The sequence below is a fragment of the Ranitomeya variabilis genome, chromosome 2 (assembly GCF_051348905.1).
Source record: "Ranitomeya variabilis isolate aRanVar5 chromosome 2, aRanVar5.hap1, whole genome shotgun sequence".
NCBI lineage: Eukaryota > Metazoa > Chordata > Amphibia > Anura > Dendrobatidae > Ranitomeya > Ranitomeya variabilis.
The window spans coordinates 551,712,179-551,724,392 of NC_135233.1; the positions used below are offsets into that span (position 1 = coordinate 551,712,179).

A 12,214-nucleotide genomic window follows, 5' to 3' on the forward strand; every position below is an offset into this window, starting at 1 on the left:
TCAACTTTTCTGCATTCTCCTTCTTTACATCTGCAGGACCGCCTGTCCTAACTGCTCCAGGCCTACTGCCTCTCCTTTCTGTTACAGGACCGCCCCTTTCCACCCGGGCCTACTGCCTTTCTTCTACTATACACGGTATAGAACTTATCATCCATCTTTCAGTTCGGATTACTGAGACAGCTCTGTATGGCTCCTAGGAGGACTCACTGACTAACCCCGTACGGGTTCACTTTCTGTCCTCATTCTTCTATCAACATCATTAAACATTTCTCACAATCAACTAGTTAGCTACATTTAACTTCTTCTTTCAAAACATTATTGCCATTTGACCATCTTAAGGCAACACGGTTCATAAGTGCAATATGTGTACATCCCCTTTAAGAGGGGACCAAGTCTTTATGAGGTAGTGCAACTTCTCAAGCTGCAAGTCTGTTCGCAGTAAGGACTCCGGTGCTGGTTCCAAAACCAGTGTCTTCGCAAAGAGTCCTTTCCTTGTGTAAAACCAGTGGAGAGCATCTTTAAGAAGGTGCAAACTATTTACAAGAAGTTTGTAATCATGCATTGTTCATGATTCAGCAGTTCTTTCAATGATGAATAAACAGGAAACAAAAACAAAAAGCAGAAGGGATCCCGGGTAAACAAAGGGATCCCTTTAAGAGTTAACCCTGATCGGGTTGTAGCAGCAAAAAGCAGGGAAACAAGCAGTTAACTATTTACATATCCATGGCATCGAGGTTTACTTTTGCTCTGGCGGCCGTAGCTCCGCATAGACCTCGCTCGGCAAGGTGATCGGCGAGATCGGGGCCTTTAAGAAGTGCTCCATACCCGTGACCCAATCCCAGGGTGTAAAGCGCCGGAGTCTATAGGTCCCAGGGAGAGGGGGTAACGCGACGGGGTCTATCAGCAGGTCCTCTGCTGGCGAGGCAGGGTCGTTCTTCATACCTGCTTCAGACGCGGTCCCTCCGGTGCCGATCTGCTCCGTCTCCGCTGGGATCTGGAACGCTGGTTACAGGGCCTTGCGCTGCGGCGTTGTCATCTCCGTTTGCAGCACCTCGCTTTCCGGCAGGGCCTTGCTTTCTGGCTTCGGAGCGCTGGAACTTCTTTCTTGCTCCGGACCAGACGAGGCTGCCAACAGACGTCTGATGAGGCTCCCGATGAATGTCTTCTTCCACCCGGCCTCAGCGCTCAGCTGCGTCCGCCGGAGTTGGTCGCCGAGCTCATCCACTCCGGCCCCATGCTCCGACTCCTGGTGGCTGGCCATGGCGTCCTCCATGTCGCTGACTTCTTCTTCCTGGTCCTTTTCCCACTCTCTCCTTCATGGGCGGTTTCGCTTTCTTTGTCTCTGCCCACCATTGAGGATCAGGAGGCGGATCTCGGCTGCTGACGGACACGTCCTCAAAAGGCCGAAATATTTAGACTGGGCGGCCATTGTCTTTCGCGCTCTTCAGCTTGTCTACGCCCACTCCACGCCCCTCTTCTTCTCCTGCGCTCTCCTCAGCGCTGTAATGGCGGCGGTTTTGGCGGGAACTTCTGGCGGCCAGTGGCAATACACAGTCTTTGCAATAAGTCACAGTCCAAGCACAATAAATCACAGTTCCAAGGCACACATGACCTGATTCTTCAGGCTTAAGTAGATCCTGTTCGTGACGCCAAGTTGTAGCGCCCCCACTGCCGCAGGGCCGAGTGGTACCCGGTACCGGGCCTCTGAGTCTCTGCTCTGGGGTTGTCACGGTGGCTAGGCCCGGTCCGTGACCCTGCTGAGGGGCGTACAATGAAGGTGGTGGTATGGGATGTCGTTATGGTGTGGTGAAGTGCCGGTCGCGGTAAATAACGAGGACACCAAGTTGCAGTCTCTTTACCTCTTTACTGAAGGCTTCAGGGTCCTCAGTCCGGAATACGGTTAACCAGGCTGCGCAAGTCCGGCCGGTCCGATGGCACCTCCAGAGTTCCCTTTGCAGGTGGAAATCTGTGCCTACCTTCTAGCGCTTGTGTGTTGTGGTCCTCCCCTGCTGTGCTCCCGGGATAGTCCCCACAACTGTTGTGTCTGTTTCTCGTGTTCCCTCACAACTCGATTCTGATGTTCTTCCACGTCCCCCAGATCTTATGGTTAGGACGCACCCGTATGACGGGGAGGCTCGGAGCTCTTCCGGGACTCTAGCGTCGCCCCACTCCTGTTGTTACCCCCCTGTGTCTTCCTAGGTCAATTGGGTGAGACAGCCCACCTATAACTGACTGTCCTGCCATAGGTTTGAAGTTTGGCCTGGAGCTCTATACTTCCTCGGCGTTCCGGCCACCGGTTATGCGCCTCAGTAGGATGTTGCCTCGTCTTACAGCACGACTCCTACTGGTATTCTCCTTGTTGCGTTGATCTCGTTTCTCACTCAGCACAATAAACCTCGCTTCTTGTCCTTTCTTGGGGTACCGCCGCTATATCGTGCAGGCGCGGTCCCGTAACGTTCTCTCTGGTTGCTAGGCCTCTGTCAGGATCCCACCCCTGACAGGGACCCCTCTGAGTCTCTCCCCGCAACACCCCCTGCCACAGGGTGTTGCCTGTTTGATTCCCAGTCAGCTTTCTCAACTAACTTCCTGCCTAACCCCCAGTTTTACCAGATTGTGAGGAGTGGCCTAATACATAGAACTCTTAGCTCCCCCTGGAGGCCAGACTGTGAAGTGTATTGGTGTCTGTGATACCTGGTCAGATGAACTCCTTCAGTGCCATCAGACGTACCATAGCCCCCCTTAGCGGCGGAGCAACAGTACTGCAACGACCAGGACTCTGGGGCGCTGCATCTATACTCAGCAGCTGCTGAGAGGGTATGCAGGCTGCCTATATGTTTAACCAAAAGTATTTATAGTCAAATAGTTTGCTGTGACCTCAAGTAATAATAAAGCTTAGCAGCCACTGAGTGAGTATGCAAGCTGCCTATATGTTTAAGCACAATTGATTACTATCAAATAGCTTGCTTCAGGAAGAAAGACTGTGATCTGAAATGCGTAGTAGGTTTACATCTATATATATATAATTGTCTAAGGGTCTGTTTGTCTGTAACCGAAATCCTGCGTCGCTGATTGGTTGTGCCCGGCCGGCCTCGACCAATCAGCATTCATAAATAAACTACATACATATACTAGAACGAATAGTACAAAAGTATATCGCAAAAGTATTTATTAATAATTTACAAAAGATCAAATGGCAGAACACATGGCTAAAAAGTGACAAATCTTACCACTACACAAACGGCGGTGAAAGAGCATGTGAAAGCCCTGGGAGACATCACAAAGTTGCAGACATTAATAAACAAAGGCCATAATGCACAGTGGCAGCGTCTCCAATCACATACCTATTGGCGCAGCAGGGACACAAGCACTCTCCCGCCCTCCCCGACGCGCGTTTCGGAAGTGGAACTTCCTTCCTCAGGGGGCCTTTGCATTATGGCCTTTGTTTATTAATATCTGCAACTTTGTGATGTCTCCCAGGGCTTTCACATGCTCTTTCACCGCCGTTTGTGTAGTGGTAAGATTTGTCACTTTTTAGCCATGTGTTCTGCCATTTGATCTTTTGTAAATTATTAATAAATACTTTTGCAATATACTTTTGTACTATTTGGACTTTATTACACTGAATAGTGTTTGTGGTGTTTCCAGTTGGATTTCAGTGTGTCAGTACATGTCCTGAGATTTACTATGGGTTATATACGTACTTATGGTATTTAATGCCAATATGCTGCATCCCCATAGTTGTATGTGTTTTTCCGTTTATTATTTTAATATACTAGAACAAGAATAACATGAAGGACAGTCTGTGAGGGAGAGAATAAGATGGAGGACAGTCTGTGAGGGAGAGAATAACATGGAGAACAGTCTGTGAGGGAGAGAATAACATGGAGGACAGTCTGTGAGGGAGAAAATAACATGGAGGACAGTCTGTGAGGGAGAGAATAACATGGAGGACAGTCTGTGAGGGAGAGAATAAGATGGAGGACAGTCTGTGAGGGAGAGAATAACATGGAGAACAGTCTGTGAGGGAGAAAATAACATGGAGGACAGTCTGTGAGGGAGAGAATAACATGGAGGACAGTGTGTGAGGAGAGAATAACATGGAGGACAGTCTGTGAGGGAGAGAATAACATGGAGGACAGTCTGTGAGGGAGACAATAACATGGAGATCAGTCTGTGAGGGAGAGAATAATATGGAGGACTGTCTGTGAGGGAGAGAATAACATAGACTCGCCTCTGCACCTAGCATCCACATGGTATGCCTTTCAGCTAACCCCAGCTTTACCCCACCCTTATTATTTAACCCCACCTTGTTTACTCAATGCTTGATTGTATGCATCTGGTCCACTCTTAATTCTCTGACCAAGATGAACAGAGACCACTCCTCTCTGCTTCACACCTGAACGCACTTAGTTTTACATATATTGCATAGCTCAAGTCTGCAATGACTTCAGTCTGCAGTGTGATTCCTATAAGTGTGTCCTAGAAGTGTGAAGATTAATTTTAGAATGGAAACCAGAATTGAACCAGAAGGGAACTGAAGGTAACTGGCCAGTCACTGCTAACACTTTCTCTGCTCCTTCTCACTGCTGGTGATATCTCTCCAAATCCTGGTCCTCCTCACCACATTCCCACAGTCATTTCTACCTCCCATCCACGCTCTATCACAACCTTCCGTAACCTCTCTAACCTTATACCCATATACCCAGCTCCCACTTCCCCAGTCCCACTAACAGGAGCTCTGTGGAACGCTCGCTCTGTCTGCAACAAGCTTTCCTACATCCATGATCTTTTTGTTACTTCCAAACTTTCCTACCTCGCCATCACCGAAACCTGGCTCACCCCTTCTGACACAGCCTCTCCTGCTGCACTTTCGTATGGTGGCTTCCACCTTTCTCACCCCCCCGCCCCAGCAGCAAACATGGCGGAGGAGTTGGTTTTCTACTGTCAGATACCTGCTCCTTCACCCCAATCCCACTGCCACCCTCTGTTACCCTCCCTTCCTTTGAGGTGCACTCTGTGAGCATCTACTCCCCCTCCAACCTCCAACTGGCTGTCATCTACCACCCCCCAGGGCCAGCCACCACCTTCTTTGACCACTTCACCACCTGGATACTTCATTTCCTTTCCGTGGACATCCCTGCTATCATTATGGACGACTTCAACATCCCCATTGACACTTCCCTCTCTGCTGCCACTAAACTTCTATCTCTCACTTCCTCCTTCGGCCTCACTCAATGGTCTTCTACAGCCTAATGTTAATTCTACACCACAGACAAACACGATTTATACACCACAACAACTAAATTTACGTCTACTGCATACTGTATACTAAGCAAAACATAGGTAACACGGTATAAGTCTTGCTATATTAATTTTACACCACAAATATGGCTTATACAGTAAAACTATATTATACTGTATCAGCTGATTTAATCCTTTGTATGTAAACATGAACTAAGTGGAATTTCTCATACAGATACTGACACGCATCCATCGGCCTATATGCCGGAAAACTGGTATATTCCCGAACCATGTGAAAATCTGGATTCAGACGTCGAGATCATAGCTGTCAAGAACAGTGTAATTTCGCCGCTACCCGCCGCTCCTAAAAGACGTGGAAATTCGTTAAGCAGGTGTCTCAAGAAAAGAAAAGGTGACGGTTCACTCAGGCTCGGACTGGGGCACCGGGACACCGGAGAATCTTCCGGTGGGCCCCGCCCCCAGCCCCTGCCTCCTTCATTTGTCCCTGCCCTGCATGCGGTGGTGCACACTGTCCCACAGTTTATTTACTCTATAGCCAGCGGCCGGCGCACATGCTGTACTGAAGAATGTGAAGTGCTGTGCAAGCAGCCGCGCGGCTCGCAGCTCGCTCCTTCACATCAAAATGATCATTCATCTCGCACTGCTGTCTGCTGCCGACGGCGACGCCGAGTCTGTGTGTCGCCGTCTGTGCTCTTGTTGATAAGAGCGGCCCATACGCAGCGTGGTGCGACTGTGATTCAGAGTCAGAGAGGAGAAGATAGGGACACACGCACCCGCACGCACAGTCTGCAACTCTGCACTGTTCATCACCGACCTGTTTATTGTTCCTTTGCCCGCCCTCAACTCCACCTCTTCATCATTAAAAGTCTGGTCTGACTGGAGTCTGGACTAAGGGTGTGTTGTAATGCTGATTGGCTGACAGATGCAGGCAGGAGCAGCCAATCAGCATTAGTTTTCTTTGTGTGACCACACAGGTCACAGCACACCTCAATGAGCTGTGCTGTGATTGGTTGTCTGTCCTCCTGCCCAAGCAGCACAGGCACACAGGCGCGCACTGTCTGCAATACTATGATTGGAGAGGCTGCCTGGAGCTGAGGGACGTCACTTTTTTTTTGATGATCGCAGCCAGTCAGTATTAGTAAGGTGTAAGTAAAATATGCCTGCAGGCAGCCTGCAGCATAGTTTGAGACACTGAGATAGTTATGGGAGGCCCCCCTGCAATCTGAAGGTCACACAACAAGGTGGGGGTCCCCCATAGAAAATTTCTAATTTCCTGTGGTCCCCTCCCCCTTCCCCACTGTCTCCTAATTTACTGTGGGGCCCGGTCACCTCTCCCACCATTTCACCTCTGGGGAAGGGCCCCAAATGGGCACACAGGGGGCCCTCAAGAAATTAGGTGACACAGTGGGGAAGGGGTCCTCAGGAAATCAGGTGATGTGACACAGTGAGGAAGGCATTACACTACGTGGCTGGGCAATATACTACATGGCTCTGTGCTGTATACTACGTCACTGGGCAATATACTATGTCGCTGTGCAATATAATACGTGGCTGGGCAATATACTACGTGGCTGGGCAATATACTACATTGCTGTGCAATATACTACGTGGCTGGGCAATATACTACATCGCTGTGCAATATACTGCATGACTTGGCAATATACTACATCGCTGTGCAATATACTACGTGACTGGGCAATATACTACGTGGCTGGGCAATATACTACATCGCTGTGCAATATGCTGCGTGACTTGGCAATATACTACATCGCTGTGCAATATACTACGTGGCTGTGCAATATACTACATCGCTGTGCAATATACTGCATGACTTGGCAATATACTACATCGCTGTGCAATATACTATGTGGCTGGGCAATATACTACATCGCTGTGCAATATACTACGTGACTGGACAATATACTACATCGCTGTGCAATATACTACTTGGCTGGGCAATATACTACATCGCTGTGCAATATACTACGTGACTGGACAATATACTACATCGCTGTGCAGTATACTACGTGACTGGGCAATATACTACGTCGACGGGCAATATACTACGTGACTGGGCAATATACAACGTGGCTGGGCTATATACTACGTGGCTGTGCAATATACTACGTGACTGGGCAATATACTACATCGCTGTGCAATATACTACGTGGCTGGGCAATATACTACGTTGCTGGGCAATATACTACGTGACTGGGCAATATACTACGTCACTGGGAAATATACTACGTGACTGGGCAATATACTATGTGGCTGGGCAATATACTACGTGGCTGTGCAATATACTACGTCACTGGGCAATATACAAAGTGACTGGGCAATATACTCCATGACTGGGCAATATACTACGTGGCTGGGCAATATACTACGTGGCTGGGCAATGTACTACGTGGCTGGGCAATATACTACGTGGACATGCATATTCTAGAATACCCGATGCCTTAGAATCGGGCCACCATCTAGTAGTACTAATAAAATGTTATCTAGCCCTGCAAAAAATAAGCTATCACACAGCTCCATCATCCGAAAAATAAAAACGTAACTGGTCTCATAAGGTGACACAAAATCTTTTTTTTCTCAATGTTCTGTTTTGTTTTTCACTACTCAAATAATAAAAAAAATGGACGTTTGGTATTGCCGTCATCATACTGATGAGCCGAATGATATTGCAAGGTCATTTTTATCACAAAATGCTCAATTAAAAACAAAAAATCCTTCTTTTTTTTTCACAATTTCACTGAACTTGGAACATGTTTCCCTTTTTCAAGTACACCTTGTGTAAAAATCAATGGTGTCATTCAAAAGTCCAACTCGCCCTGCCAAAAACAAGCCCTCATATGTCTAATATCAGACCTGGGCAAAGTGCGGCCCGCGGGCCACATCTGGCCCTCTGGCTGTCTCAGTCCGTTCCATGGACCAAGACAGTCGTGGGGCTGGAAATCAGAGGTCCATGGGCCACACAGTGCCCGCCCGCTCGCTGTCTCTCCATCTGTGGCTCTGCGCTGCGCCGCTGACTCCTTTGGTGGATGAGAAGCCTCCTGCCAATTCCTCCAACAATCAGCATGTGAAACAGCTGAGCGATGACGTCACTTCATTGCGTCAGCTGTGTACCCCGAAGAGTCCGCGCACTGGAGGCAGGGAGAGAAGCAGAGCGCCAGGGAAAGGGACCGAGGTGAGTATGTTGTGTTTTTTTTTTCTCATGTGTATGGGCTATTTGGGTGGGCATGGGGAGGCTATGGGGGTGTGACATGGTGCTGCATAAGGGGGTGACATGCTGCACATGGGGAGGATATGGGGGCGACATTCAGTGTATATGGGGGAGGCTATGGGAGGCTCATATGATATACGGAAGGGTTTGCGCTCAGGTTCAAATGATATATAGGGGGATGTCAACATACTTAATTCTGCTCAATATTAGGTGATACAATTAATATTAATAAAATGATCAATAGTATAATAATTATAATATATTGATATTAAAATTGAGCAGAATTAATTTTGGCCTATTGGTTCGACCCTCTACAGCAGCCACGGTCTCATGTGGCCCCTTGGGAAAATTAATTGCCCACGCCTGGTCTATATGGACATAAAAATAAAAATGATGGCTCTTGGAAAAAAAAGGAAGCACAAAACTAGAGCTCAAAGCTGGAAAATTTCCCCATCGTGAAAGGGTTAACAAAATTAATAAAGGGGATAGGGGAACTACAATACCCAGAGATATTAGCAAAATTAGGATTATTTAGTCTAGAAAAAAGACGACTGAGGGGCGATCTAATAACTATGTATAAGTATATAAGGGGACAATACAAATAAAAGGAAGGTGACGGGCACAAGGGGGAATTCTCTGCTTCTGGAGGAGAGAAGGTTTTTCCACCAACATAGAAGAGGATGAAGAATGGCCCCACTATCTTTGTATGGGGTGGTATATGAGATGGTACAACAAAGATAGTGGGGCCATTCTTCATCAATGGAAACCTAAATGCCACTGGATATCTGAAATTGCTACATGATGATATGTTGCCCTCATTATGCACTTTAGATGGCACGTTCCCTGAGTTTTTCCAGCACGATGTTGCACCACCCCATTATGGGTGTCAGGTCCGAGCATTCCTACATGAACAGTGTCCTGGAAAGTGGATTGGTTGTCATGGGCCAGTTGAATTGCCACCAAGGACTCCAGACCTGGCTGATCCCCTTAGACTTTTATCTTTGGGGTCATCTAAAGGCAATTGTCTATGCTGTGAAGATACGAGATGTGCAGCATCTGAAACAACGGATACTGGAAGCCTGTGCTAGCATTTCCTCTGCGGTGTTGCTACCAGTGTGTCAAGAGTGGGAGAAAAGTTCTCCCCCTCCCATATACTAATGTGCCACGAACAGGAAGTTGATATCACCAACCATTCCCATTTTATTTATGTGTATCCATATAAATGGCCCGCCCTGTATAGGAAGCCTAATGTCATTATGTCAGGAGCTTGACCTGTATTTTGTTTTCTGCTCACTTCTATCTTTTTCTTGCCATAGTTGAGCCGACACCAGACAATCTAATGGGTGAGTTCAATTTTGAGATCTCAGCCTCGGAATTGTGAGTAGTGCCCCTGTTTCCATTATTAATAATGATCATTCATGTTTTTATAGATGGGATGTCATTGTTGAACATGGGATGTTCACATTTAGGAACAGGGTTCTCTACATCTTCAATCATGTGAGGTTTAGGGTTCATTCACACGGCCATCAATTCTGTCATACAAAAGAATTGGTCCGACTCAAACCCTCCCCGCTCTGTCTCAGAGTTTAACTGTAATGGCGCTGTGTGCACACCAATAGTTAAATGTAGTGTAGCTCCAGGTGGGCTCCTCAGAGCGCGGGGCCCAGGCCAACAGCACCCTCTGACCCCTATCCTTAGTTACACTACTGCATGCACCTATAGACTTGTATGGGTACGTGTCATCCGAATATCAGATACACTTGCACCTTGCTGCCATAATTGCACATCTGCACTATCCCATAGTAGAACACTGGGCCTAGTGCTATCCGATACAACATCACATAGCTCTCGGCCATGTCATACGCTCGTGTGAGCGAACCCATAAAATATAGTTCCTGGTCTGTGTGGTGAGCTGCTTATTAGGCCTCATCTGCACTGACATGTTTTCGTCAGTAATTTGAAGAATAAATGTGAATCTTTCTATTATATTCTGTGTGGGTTCAGCTCTGAGTTTTGTCTTACAAATCCCAGTGCTGAATGGTGACCAAAATACGAAAGTGTGAATGAGGCCTAACTCTGCATTAGTCTTGTGTCCTGCTCTGTCTTCTTTATTTCCATATCCGTACTGGAGCCAGTGCTGTATGACATTCCATTCCACAGTGTTGGGTTCTGTACTGGTAATTGGAATCAAGGAGAGTTATAAGCCTGAGTCTGGAGGGCTGTGTGTATATATATACTGTATACACACACACAGACGGAATACGCAGTGGAATATGGCCAGTGGGATATAGAGGACCTCCTGTGCTGTGCAGTATATAGAGGATGTGTCCTGTGCTGTGCAGTATATAGACGATGTGTCCTGTGCTGTGCAGTATATAGAGGATGTGTCCTGTGCTGTGCAGTATATAGAGGATGTGTCCTGTGCTGTGCAGTATATAGAGGATGTGTCCTGTGCTGTGCAGTATATAGAGGATGTGTCCGGTGCTGTGCAGTATATAGAGGATGTGTCCTGTGTGGTGTAGTGTATAGAGGTTAATAAACACTACGTTTGATATTACATCATTTTGAAACATAATTGGTATTATTTCTATATAACTGCAAGGTGGGCCCCAAGAATGATTTTTCTCTGGTGGGCCCAAGGTACTCCAGTCCGACGCTGGGTTCACTTGAAATACATACGATTCTCACTTTTGTGTAGAAAATCAATTCTGTGTTAACTAATAGTCATATTTTATTTACATCTGCTAAACTAGTTGCCAGAAAAATTCATTTTGAAAAAGAGAATATCCCCGTTTTAACGAGTTCGAACAGTGCGACGTCCGTTAAACCAGTAGCTGCGGAGGTGCAATTCCCGGTTCATACTTGTAAGTATATATCTGGTCTGCTCTATACTGGATTTATGGAAACATTGTTACAATGATTTCATGGATAGCTGTCATAGTTAACTTTTCAAATATTATGCAGGATCGTGGATAACTACCGGCGTGTAGCTTTTCCAATTTTACAGCGGTTTCGCGGATAACTGACACTCGTATCTTTTCTTTTAGATATGCCGGATCTTCAACCACGAGTTTTGCATTGCCGTAATTACGGATCTGCACAGAATGAACCACAAAGAGCTAATGTGACTGTGAGAACAACTCCTCTCTCGCCCATCTGTGTTGTGGATTGTGAGGAAAACTACGCGGCACCCAAACACACCGGGAATCCATGCCCCAAGATTCCACATCAAAAATATAAGAATGTTTCAAGAGAGAGATTTGCATCGCAGAACGCTAGTCCCTGCATAACTCAGGAAGCCAATAGCGCAATCAGCATTCCACAAGTTACTCCTGAAAACAGAGAAATTGTGCAGCTCGTCGCCGTTAAGAAGAGTAATAACCGGGGCAATATACGTGTGTGTCAAACTGTACAATCTGCAGATACTGCTCTTGCAGGATCTTCTATCGATTTCGGCATTGTATCACCTCTAAAGAAATGATCAGTATCACGGCGTCGTGTAAGTAAAAAACAGAAGGTTGCTGAACATTCATCTTGCACAGGGAGTCCTGTGTGGGATGATGAACATGTCAAAATGTTTATTGCCATGTCTGCTCAGTACGTCCATACCAAACTCGCACAGATCAAACTAAAATCTTTCTGTGATACGTATGAAAGACTGATAAATTCCTGCCCAACACCTGACATTATCGCCGAGCTATATGATTTTAAACTAAATCATGCATG

General features: G+C 46.8%; 1 protein-coding gene across 1 annotated transcript in view; it reads right to left on the reverse strand.

Annotated features, from left to right (window-relative positions):
• LOC143803876 (5-hydroxytryptamine receptor 3A-like) overlaps nucleotides 1-12,214 on the reverse strand; it is a 70,148-nt gene that overhangs the window by 29,467 nt on the left and 28,467 nt on the right. The window contains exon 3 of the mRNA XM_077281637.1: nucleotides 6,077-6,113. Coding sequence (XP_077137752.1) covers nucleotides 6,077-6,113 — 37 coding nt within the window. The remainder of the gene's footprint in view (nucleotides 1-6,076; nucleotides 6,114-12,214) is intronic.